The 12650-nt window shown below is 43.1% G+C and overlaps 1 protein-coding gene across 1 annotated transcript in view; it reads left to right on the top strand.

Moving 5' to 3' along the window:
* Positions 1-11698, top strand: part of CRADD (CASP2 and RIPK1 domain containing adaptor with death domain) — a 56504-nt gene extending 44806 nt beyond the window's left edge. Inside the window, exons 4-5 of the mRNA XM_069211855.1 lie at positions 10466-10533; positions 11259-11698. Of these exons, the coding sequence (XP_069067956.1) occupies positions 10466-10524 (59 nt within the window). The 3' untranslated portion in view covers positions 10525-10533; positions 11259-11698. The remainder of the gene's footprint in view (positions 1-10465; positions 10534-11258) is intronic.
* Positions 11699-12650: the final 952 nt, after the last annotated feature.

Raw genomic sequence — 12650 nt, 5'->3', positions numbered from 1 at the left:
TAAAAAAGAGCCAAGTACCTGGATGGATGGAACCAGACATAGGAAGCATCTGAAAAACTAGGCCTAAAGCTCCTGAATGGAAACTGCAAGGAGGACAACCCTACTTTTATCACTTTTCTAAGCAGTGTCAGATGTTGAACTATAGACTATACGCTGATAAGCGAACCAGCTTGGGCACAGATGAGCCAATTCCAAATTTGGCCCAGAACAGAGAGTGACCGCTTCCCTCAAACAATGCAATTGACATGTATAATCAACGGACTGCAGCCATCGAGCGGCTTAATCTCCACCCCTGTTACATTCAATCTTAAAAAATTAAAATGGCGTCAACAGGGGATAAAGACTCTAATGGAAGAAAGCTATCACTGTGCAGGGGCTTTGGTAGGACAGAAATAAAGAAGAGGAAGTACAGGAAAGAGCATCTATTGACACGAGATCTGGAAAAAGAATGAGCCAGATTAATTTCCACTTTATTAGCAAAATTCTCAGTCCCAACAGTGCTCTGAAGTGGTATAAACTGTCAGAACAAAAAGGAGGAACGGGAAAGTCAAGACTGGTTCAACAAAGATCTGCGCCTGCAAAAAGAAATCACCAGGAGATTATAAGGACCAAGTTATTGGTGGTAAACAAAGAACCAAACAGCAGGAAATGTTGGCAACTGGCTAACAGTTTGGCATTTGGAAAAACCAGACACCATAATGCAGGGATTGAGGCAGGCTCATGGGAAATACACATCTGTGAAATGTATGGAGCTCCAGCATGTAACGGAGAGGGAGTGAAGCAGCCCGTAAAACAAAGCAGGGGAGAAACTAACAATGCCCTTTCCGATACAACAAGGGAGGTTAAACGAGGGAAGATAGAGGAAATAACGTTATTTGCCCAACAGCAACAACCAAACAAGGTATTAGCTGTGGGCCCAGAACAACTAACTGCTCTGCTAAAGAAACTGAAGCCTGAAGGGGCCGCGGGTCTGAACGTACTACCCAATGCCCTCTTTAGAGGGGACGTAACGTACTGGGCCTATTACTTCACACCGTTATTCAACACTTTGCTTCACACCAATCGAATTCCGGCTTAATGGAAAGACAGCATCCTGCAAACAATTTATAGTGTGGAAACCCAGCTTCAGCATCCAATTATAGGCTCATCGCTTTGATTGACGTAGAAGCAAAGCTCTACGCATCTTGTCTATTACAGCATCTTCAAATGTTGGTGGAAGAAAACAACTTGATCCCACAAATTCAAACAGGATTTAGAGCAGGCATGGGGATATCTACCGATTTAACAGCTCTTAGTAGGGTAGGCCAAATTTAGAAAATCACACCTATTCGCTTGCTTCGTAGACCTCATGTCAGCATTTGACCGGGTTCCCAAATGCTGTCTCTGATCCAAACTGGTCAAATGGGGAATCCCAAGAGAGCTCTTGGGGGGTCAATTATAGAACTATACTCCGAAACTTGGGTACAAGTCAAAACAGGTGATGGCAGCAGACAAACAAGATACCCACTAAAATCAGTCTAAAGCAGGGATGTGTTTTGGCCCCCAGCCCTTTTAATCTATATCTAGCTCATCTTGTTGGGGCTCTCGCACAGGTCAACACCCATTCACCAGCACTAGCCTAAAGAAACTGGGGTGATTACAATATGCGGATGACATTGTTCTGTTGAGCCAAATACCAATAGCCCTGCAACGCACTATGAGCACCCTAAAAAGGTTTTTGGATCAGCAAGGGTTTGAATTAAATCTGAATAAAAGTGATGGGTTGTTCGATTCCAAATTCAAGTCATCCACTTGGTTTCTAGAAGGAAAAAAAGTGGAGGTGGCCACCACCTATAAATATCTGGGAGTCCATCTGGAATGACGGGGAAACACCAGCTTATAGCTATGCAAGCAAATGCACAGTCGCTAACCTTTAGTTTCAATGTACTAAAGAAAAAACTGAATTGTCCATCTTTGAGTCATCTTCTCACAGTAATGTCGGCCCAGTTGTTGTCCACAGTTTCCTATGGTGTTGAAATCATGCAGGGACGGGAAGCATATAGGTTAAACCAGATCCAAACATAAAAATCTGTTTTTGACATCCCAAAAAGTGCATCCCCGGCCCAGGTGCAGCTTGAGTTTGGACTAAAAAGTCTGTCTTTTCAGAGCAAGGGTGCTTTCATCAAACTATGTTGGAGGGTGGGTCCTTCCACAACCTATGCTGGCTGGAAGACCAATGGATAAACAACACAAAAGGTGCATGGGGAAACTACCTCGGGATATTCAGGACCTAGACATGAAAGAAACATGGGAGACCAGCAGGGGGAAACAAGCCTTCAACATATTAACAAATGCCTTGGTTTGCACCAGACCCTATGCCATAGACAAAGACACCCTGGCACACAGAAGGCACCCATGGGCAGTGAAAAGGTCATACTCCAGACTGAGCCAGCAGGAGTATTTGGCAGAGCATTTTTCCATGTCCATAAAGCATCAGTTCATGTTATTTTATTTGGATTTCTAGAGACCAAAGATTTGTGTCCTACTTAGAAAATCTAGCACACAAGTCAAATGTGCAGACTATGTGAATACAAGTAGGTGTCACTAACCCATATTTTCTGTACTTGTCCTGTGCCCGGAGCAGAAAGGAAAACGTTATTGAAACCATTATTTCTATTCATGGAGATCCCTTCTTGCAGACAAGCAGTTATAGGCTGGCTAATGCCAAGTCGATCCCCTTGGTCTGCGAGGGGGTGAAATTCTTAAAACCACTTCTTAACGAGCTGGAAAAAAGAGAGACGGGGCCAGTCATGAAGCAATCGTGAAGCACTTCTATCAGTGAAACAGAGACCAACCAACCCTTTAAAGGATCAGTTGTAAGGACAGGCTATGACGGACAATCGGTGATAATGCAGACCAGGATGAATCCAAGTCAGGCAATCTGTAAGGTCACACGTGCAAATTGACCATCAGCACCTTAGCGTCGGGTCGGAGGGTTGGGGGAGAGCTCTCTGTGAAACGGGATAGGTGCTTATAGGGGAAAAATGGACTGATGGAAAGGTCGCTGATTAAATAACACACAAACACCTTACCAATGGCACAAGCACTTTATCGTTGGGGAATGGAGGGTTGGGGGTGAGATCCATGCAAAAGAGGGATAAAACGTTTACAGTGGAAAGATTATCTGGTGGAAAAGTCAGAGGTTTATATGAAGTACTTGCTTTTTATCCATGGATACAGTATGGGCTGAGAAATGGAAAGAATTAATTCAGCACTTTGCAGCACATGAAGGAGCGTACACGTTACATTTTAGCTGAGATTGGTTTTATATATATATATATATATATATATATACATACATATGTACATAATTATTTATGCAATGGTTTTAAATAACTATGCAAATAAAATTTAATTTGATTTGATTCTCTCAGATTATAAATCTGTGGGCACGCTGATCAAACAGCCCGGAGATGTGATCTGCTTCTTATGTTCACTATAGCATCGTGGTAAAGTAAAGGGAAACAATGAGAAAGGCGCCTTAGCCACCGCCCATGGACAGAATATTACCAAATGGAATCCTGAACTGCATGTTTTGTCACAACATAGAGCTGAAAACATGACTGCTCTGTTCTGGAAAAAACACAGCAACTGTAAGCCTTGCCTTGGGGATCTCTGCTTAATTCCCTAATCACCTCTTGCACTTTATATGTTTAAACAGGGAACTGCAGGTCTGGATCAGGAGGCACTGGAAGACTGCAGGGTACCTCTTGAATAGTGCACAGTGTCTACAGTACCCTGGACAGCAAGAGCTTCTTTTGATTATAAGTGCATGGTTTCTGAGATCTGGAGTTTAATCCAGTTTGGCTACAGTGTTGTGTGAGCACCTGGGTTGGGAATGGCCTTGCTCCTAATATTCCCTTCATACACCATGCTTGATTGCAGCTCACATTAACACCAGTTGTGAATTGGAAGTCATTGAAATCAGTCTTCACATTTTCTGTTCAGCACAGTTTCACAGGTTATTTAGGTGTTGATGAAATGAAGAAAAACACCTAAGTAAGGGTGTCTTTATTCATCGTCTCCAGGCTCACTGTGAGGCAAAACCAACTCCCACACATCAACATTCTACACTGCCAAAGGAACAAACCAAAGGCAAATAGGGGACAGGATGGAGTGTCCCAAAGTAGGAAGGGAGAACAAAAATGGGAGAAGGACATGGAAAAGAGTAAGGGCGGAAGGATATGTATTAACATGAAAACAAGGGATCAGAAATATATATATCTATTTTGATATATCTTATTTAGAACAGCTGTAAATAGTGTAGAATCTTTCTTGCTACTGCGGTGCTTCTAGCGGGGTTGGCATTAGAGATGTACAGACCTCACAGATCACCCACGTGGAGAGGTTCCACTGCAACCTTCACCAAATTAACCTCTCAAAAATGTCTGGCATACAAGTTGGGCCACCTCAATCTAGACCAGGGCTTTTCATTCTGGGGGCAGGCCTTCCTAGGGGGGGCTCAAGTGATCCCAGGGGGGTGCCAGGCTCTGGCAAAAAGAAGCATTATGCAGATAAAGTGCTTTGTTTTAAGCATAAAAAAATTGCTTTTTTTAAAAAGGTAACAAAACTTAACTGCAATGTTTGAATGGGTATAGACATATTTAAACATTGCAAACTTAATAGAATAATTGTGAACAGTTCTGAGGGGTGGGCCCGATGATTATTTTTCCACTTGGGGTTGGGGGTGCTGCATTAAAGAATTTGAAAAACACTGATCTAGACAGTATTGGTGGCAGTGGGTGATTTACTTTCAGATCACAGATTTTTCCCAGCCCCAGTTCCTGCTGGAAACTGTGGGGTTCTGATAAGTTACCTGTATATGGCGCCACCTACTGGCCACTTGCATTACCTGTCTCATCACGAGTGAATCACAAAAGCAAGCCAGACCTGTTTTTTATATAGGAAAACATTCAATAATGGCAGTACAGGGCCCTGAAAGGAGCAGACTCTGGGTCAAACAGCCCTGGCAGCTTCCTCTTTCCTAGTGACGGCCCTGGCCTGGGTACATGGTAGGTTGCTCTCTGGGCAGAGCATCTCCAGCTGGCACTGCAACCCATGTACTCTGGACCGAGGGATGCACTTGTGCAGGTCATGATCATGAGGAGGCTATTTGGTTGTGAGGGTAGGGGAGACCAGCAGAATGAGGGGAACAAACGGGTCTAAGAGCATGTGGAGAGAGAGAGGCAGGGCCATAGTTCCCATTGGTTCAGGGGGTGCAGTGACAATGGAACCCAAAGCCTCGGGGGGGCATTAAAACCTAATCATTGCTTATTTAGCTACCCCAACAGAAGTCAAAGGACCCTTCTTGCTTGTTTGCATCATGACCCATGGCATCCTTGCTACGGCATAGAAGAGAAGAGTGGTGCTGGTGGTGGGTGATGCCCGCTGGAGAAGGAGGAGGATAAGGCAGTAGAAAAGGGAGCAAGGGATATATGCTAAAGAAACATTGGGGAAAACCCCATCTTCACCAGAAGCTACAGCATCAAATACAACTCCGCCACACCGCTCATATGGACTGACAACTCTGTCATCCACTTTCAAATCAACACACCTCCATTCAACACCCCTCCCAGGTTCAGTATTCCAAGTCACAGTTGGGGAAAAATTACAGAAGCAGACTGGAAGAGCGGCCTCAGCACGGGTCAGCGTAGCCCCACAGGACAACCTCGACAAGGACATCAACAACTTCAACAACTTGATCAAGAACTGCATGGACTCCCTTTCACCCATCAAACCCAACAAGCATAACACATTGTACAAGCAGGCCAACTGGTATACGAAAACTGATACACAGAAGACTGCTCCGACACCAAACAACACTGTAAACAGCTAGAAAGGAAATGGAGAGACAGCCACAACACAACCAACAGAATTACCTACAAGCCTGCACTCATACGCTATCACCAGCAAATAAGAGACACCAAGAAAGAAGCACTAGTAGACCTCATCGAATGGAGCTCCAACAGCTGCAAGGAGATTTCGATTGTTAAGGATTTGACCTCGCCCTCACCACTGTCACCAACATCTCTGCCTCCAAGCAACTCTGCAACAGCCTATCCAACTTCTTCCACAGAACAATTGCAAACATCTATAGCAGATTTGCACACCAACCCAACCACTGAGAACTTATTGCTAACCTACCCCACCAACAAAGAAGGCAACCTGACCGAATGGCCAACCCTCCTCAGAAATGACACAGCGGCAATCATGCAGACCATCCACTCAGGGGCCCAGCAGTCCCATGTCCCCACCACGTCTGTGACCTGGGAACATCAACAATCAGTACCACCCTGACCCACATAATCAACACGTCAATCATGTCTGCCACTTTCCCAGATGATTGGAAACTTTCAGAAATCATCACCCTCCGCAAGAAGCCCACAGCCGACCCGAATCAACTGAGCAGCTTCCGACCCATCTTCCTGCTTCCCTATCCAGCCAAAGTGATTGAGAAGGCCATCAACAAGCACCTCACAAACCACCTCGAACTTCACCATCTTCTAGACAAGACTCAATCAGGATTCTTCATCCTTCGACACTGTCTCCCAAAACACCCTCATCAGAAGACTCCACAAGTTTGGCATACAAGTATCTGCTCTCAAATAGATCTATTCCTTCTTTACAGGACAACCCAAAGGGTCATGCTGCCACCCTTCACATCAGAGACCAGGAAATTGATATGCAGAGTCCCACAGGACTTAGCCCCACCCTTTTCAACATATACATGACACCGCTCACAAACATCATCCGATCACAAGACATTCTAGACCGATGACACACAACTTATCCTCTCCCTGATGGACAAAACAACCACCACCAGAACCAACTTTGCCAACTGCATAACCATGGTAGCAGACTGGATGTGAACCAACTTCAGGCAGCTCAGCTCTGGCAAGATAGAAATACTGGTCTTTGGCAACAAGACCTCCCAGAGGGACTCCACCTGGTGGCTGTCAGAGCTAGGACAGACACCCACACCAACAGGCCTTGCAAGAAATCTTGGGATCATCCTAGACAGCAAGCTAAACATGACAGCTCAAGTCAACGGAGTGTGAACCTCCTGCTTCCACATCCTATGCATGCCGCAAAAAATATTCAAACAGTTGCCTCAGAACACCAGATAGACCATCACACAAGCGTTCATCCCCTGCTGTAATACAGCAACACATTCTATGCTGGAATCGCCAAATAACTTCTACATAGATTGCAAACCATCCAGAACACTGCTGCAAGATTCATACTAGACCTCCCACACTGCACCCACATCACACCGAACCACAGGAAACTTCACTGGCTCCCGCAGCCAATTCAAACGTCTCACACACACATAAAACACCATACACAACACAGAACACTGATTCCAGGATGGCTAAAAAAGACACAAAGATAAGCAGTATGCTACTGTTACACACTGCCACCTACACAGAACTTGTCTTCCAAATACTCCCTCCGTATAGTACATTGCAAGAAATTTACCACTCCATTCAGTCTGCATGTGGGACCTTACCTGACAAAGGGAGGATTCATTTGACATTATTTTATAAGGATGACTAAAAGAAATGTAATATACTAGGTGCCAGATGTACAAAGGATTTTTCTGGTCATAAACTGCCCGATTCGCAGAATATGGCCATTTGCAACCAGAAAAATGCTTTTTGGTATGTACAGAGCCCTTTTTGCGATTGCATTTGTTAACCTACTACATGGGACATGTTTAGGGTGTCCCTACCTAATACCAAATTGAAGTGGTATGTGTGAATGTGTTGTGGCAGAAATGCAGTCGCAATACATTCACATTTTACCGCCTACTTCAAGAAGGTGATAACCCATATGTAAATGGGAATGGGCCCCCAAGGGAACCCTTCCCCTTTGTGAATGTTTGTAAAATCTTTTTCAAGAGCAGGCAGTGCCTGCTCTTAAAAAATGAAAAGAAAACTTTTCATTTTTTATTTTTAAACGCGTCTTGTTTTCCTTTGAGGAAAATGGGGTACATTTAAAAGAAAAAGGTTGCTTTATTTAAAAGCAGTCACAGACATGGTGGTCTTCTGACCACCGCAGGCCACCATCCCTATGATTTTAGCAATTCCCAGTGGGCCGCAAACCAAGACCTACCTCATTAATATTCATGAGCTAGGTCTATTTGCAACCCACTGGGAATCACAAAATGTGTAGTACACACATTTGTACATGGGTGTATGTGATTACCTAACAGCAAATCGCAAAAATTTGCTATTTGGTAATTGCAAAAGATTACCTACGTACATCTAGCCCTAGGTATGTGTTAGTGTAAGGGACAATATACAAATGCGGCCTTGATTTGTTTCTCCATCCATTGTTCTTTTCCCATTTGAGCCCAAATCTTGAAAGATGGGTACATTTTCCTGCTATCAGGTGGGCATATAATAAGCAGGGAGACCTCCAATGAGAGAGCTCGAAGCAGAGGGAGTCATTCATTTGTAGGTATCCCAATAGTGCCTACAAATCTCTATCACACACCTTACTTTATAAACAGAAAGGACAGTCGATGCTTTAGTTGAATGCATTTACAGAAAGCCACTCCTTGCAGTTCATATTAAATGTAGTAAACAAGTTGTGCTATAGCTGCCTGTAGGCAATGAGATACGGGTACTTATGAATGAATCCCGCTGGACCTTTGTGCATAGTGTATGTAGTTCAGTTACTCGGGTGCAGTTGGGTTTAAGGGTTGTGGTCCATGTTCTTTCACGTAGAGCTTGAAGCGGGGCATACAAAATAAATGTCCATTGCTTTGTGGTCGCAGTAGGGACTTCAGTGCAGAGGTTCTGCGTGCATCCTGCTTCCCAATGCAAAGATTTTAAATTATTTTATTACCATGCGAGGCACTAATGACAGAAAAGCTTTCATTTTAGTCATTTTCCATACAAATAGACAACCCCGCTTTCTCAGCTGTCGCTTTTTAAAATTGGCCACTAGATGGCATGTTTTACTTTGTATCACATGATCATCCGCACCAATAAAAACAGACAGCATTGTGCATTACCTTACAAACCGCTATGTCACGTCGCTGTACATCAGTTTGTCACATATCCAAAGGGAGGCCTATGTATCACCTTTTTATTGATTTTGCTGATTAATTGAGGTTATCACTAGCTAAAACGTGCGTCATTTATATGGACAGACAAGGAATGCAGCAATCTCTACTCTTAATTTTTCACTTTGTAATAGCTTCAAAAGTATTTTTCGTTTTATAGTCCTTACTGTTTAAGCAAAGGACACGTGTACGTGCAAAACCAAAACGCACATGAAAAAAGCGATGAAGACATCATTTTGTGAACGCACGGTTAACGCTGTTTTCATGGAAGGTCTGTGTGTCAGCGGATGGCACAGATATAAAAACTTTGTTTGTTCAACGTGCCAATAAATTGTACGTTTCTGGTGTCTTTCTTGTTACCCGCACTCGTCTTTGCTTCTTTCACTTCCCTGTTTTCTTTCTTGTCGTCTGCAGAGCTTTTCTTTTCCATTTTCCGTCACTTTTCTTACAAAGGTATGGCTCGGGGGGGGTTGTTTGGTTTGCTTGTTTGGTTTGCTATAATTTATTATTAGTTTCCTGTTCTAAGAAAGCGAGACACCGGGCATAGGGTAATGGTAAAATATAACACACATAATGGTAATGTTGGCCGGGCCCTAGTGCATGGGTGCGTAAGCATTGGCGATCATCTTGTATCAGTTTTTAGGGCTGGCCTGATCGTGCATCTGAAACAAATGTAATCAACCGAAAAAATGAATGTTCAGAGGTATTACATAGTAAGGGACTATGACTTTACCTGGATGTTGGCTCATCTGAGAACAGCTATTGATGTGGCAAAAACCGTGTACTGCCACAGAAAGAATGTTTCCCCTCTAACCTGTTCTGATCACTTTTTTATTCAGCTCTGTGAGCCAACAGCAGTGTGGCCGGCCAGGGAGGGCTCATTAACACCCATTCAGTATCAAGTCAAGCTATTGTGTTACAATGCCATGGATCTTGGCCATTAGGCCATATACAATCCATTTTACAAATGATAACCAGTGCCTCCTGGATAATGATAATGTCTGTTCTTCTCTGTGAGCTGGACAGAAGGGAGGAGGGAGTCATGAGGGCCATATTACTATTTTACATCTCCACCACCGTCTCTATCCTCTTTCCACCATTAACCTCAGAGTGCGGTTGTGTTGGAGGTCTGCTCTGCACTGATCTACATGTATTTTTACAAACCTTATCATGGCACTCCTTGAAAGAATGGAGTTTCCCTTTCTTATTCACAGAATGCATGCCTTAATTTGATTGTTGGTGTTAAATATAATAAGCCATGTTGCCAGTAACTTGAAGCGTATCGTGCTCTGATAATTGTTAAAAAAACAATTACCTTCATATTCATTGTAACACCTTGCCTAATTGTTGCAGCAGGCTCATTGGCCCACAGCAGTCCAGCAGACATTTCTGTGATTGGTCCACATGCCTGAAGCCTACAGGTAAGGAGTAATTTTTGGGAGGAGTGCTTTCTCTAGCACAACAATCCAACCACCAGCATCCCAATACGATCACTGTTCTCTAGTAGCATGGCCACAAAGTCACCTTGCCCGCGTTACCATCTCATGGCACCACCCACATCACTACACTACTCCCTCATCACTGCCGAGCACTACGTCTATCACCTTACCAATCCGAATCACACAAAAATCAATCTCAGTAAGTCCATCTGTCCATCCATCTCTTCACTATTCACCTGCCATTGCCAAGCAGGAAAATCAACTTCCTTACATCACCAGTGGGTGCACACTCTTGATTGCTAATTCTCTGCAGGTTTTGCTCCTTTCTCATGTTTGCACATCCATATTCATCTGTCCAGCCCTTCAAGTGTTCAGTCACACATGCACTTTCCATTAATTTATTAATCCATCTATTCATTCACACGGTCACATCCATCCTCCTTTGGACATCCATCCTCCTATCCATCGACATGGTCATTCATCTTCATATTAATTCATTATTTTCTTTCTTTCTCTCTCTCTCTCGCTCTCTTTCTTTCTCCCTCTCTCTCACCACCTTCCAAAAATGTATCTCTCCATACCTTCACCAACCCATCTTTCAGCGATTTCTCCAACAGTTCTTGCTGGATAAGTGAATACACTGCCTGTGTTGCTAAACCTGGCGGCCATAACCTAAATCTCACTCGTTGTTCATGTTTTCACCACAGGGCTCCACGCAGGGTGACCTGGAGAGAGGAGGAGTTCCTGTTTTGTGGACAGGGCAGAGGCTCATCTTTCAGTGATTACAAGTGAGGGAGGAGAGAGCGTGAAAATAGGGTGATGCATCAGTTCGGGCTGTGAGCGAATCCTTTTTGTCCCGTGCTACTGGTGCTTCTTGTCTGCAGTGAAAAGGGCTATTTTAGGCAGAGAATTCGACCACATTTCAGCACCTATACATTGTTCAACATGATTCGTGCGAATGCAGAAGGATAAAAAATACATGCACCGTGGGATTTTCACATAATTTTGATGGTTTAAAGACAAAGATGAAAAAGTATGTTATATGCTATTGATTTTCAACAAATATTTTTTCATTTTTTATCTTTTACACTTCATTGCTTTTCTATCTTGTAAAATTTAATAAATTATATGTTTAAAAAAACTCACTGAGATAACTGGTGACTTAGTAAGACTTCATAGACTGAAAAGTGATGAGATAAAGTTCGTCCAGTGTGTTTGCAATATTACCCTGGACGCCATTCGTAAAGCAAACCAAACAAATAAGGCTCATTTTAGTGGTGCATTCTCACACTTGTTTGGTCTCAGAATATAGTGTGAGGTGTTTGCCAGTTATTCTCGAGATTCTTGGTTGAGGCGGTGCAGACAAAGGTAGACTATCAGGTGTTGAGCACTGTACATCTAATGCATGACATGGATGAAAAAAGGCCTAATTTTTGTTTATTCTTCCATTCAGAGAGTCTGTCAATTAAATCAGTTCTTTGATTTAGACACTTAGCATGATAAATTTCACAAGCACCTGGCCACCTCTCCCATTTTGGAACTGAAATTTGGGTTATATAAACAAATTTCAGGCCAAAGTTGAACATTTGCTAACCTAAGAAACACATTCATTGGTGTGGGCCTTTCACAGAAAACTCAATTATTTACCAGTGCAAGACTGCAGGGTCAGGGTCATGTGAATTACTGTAGACAGTGACCCAAGAACTCGAAATCTAAACCAAAACTTCACAAGACAAGAATTCAAAGTCAAAACCATAAAAGTATATTACAAATTTTAAATCATTGCAAAAGGTAAAGGCTGGTTAGTTAATCACTTTATTCAATAATTGATCATAAAAGGGAGGTTTTAACATGACATCTCCCTCGAGAATAAATCAATAGCTAGCATCAAAAATATTCCAAGTATAGAAACAAATAGCAAACTGACATAGAGACTGCTCGTCTACTATCGTGCCAAGAGGGAGCATTGTAAAGAGCAGCCCAGAGAGGGAATGAAAGCGAGAAAGGGAGAGTGTCTAAAGGTCTATTCGATTTTTTTTTTAAATGAACAGAAGGGAAAATATGCAAGCACTTGAGGGAAGTGCTCGGTTAAAATGAAG

This window comes from Pleurodeles waltl, chromosome 10, assembly GCF_031143425.1.
Source record: "Pleurodeles waltl isolate 20211129_DDA chromosome 10, aPleWal1.hap1.20221129, whole genome shotgun sequence".
NCBI classification, from domain to species: domain Eukaryota; kingdom Metazoa; phylum Chordata; class Amphibia; order Caudata; family Salamandridae; genus Pleurodeles; species Pleurodeles waltl.
This window is presented reverse-complemented; position numbering and strand designations above follow the sequence as displayed.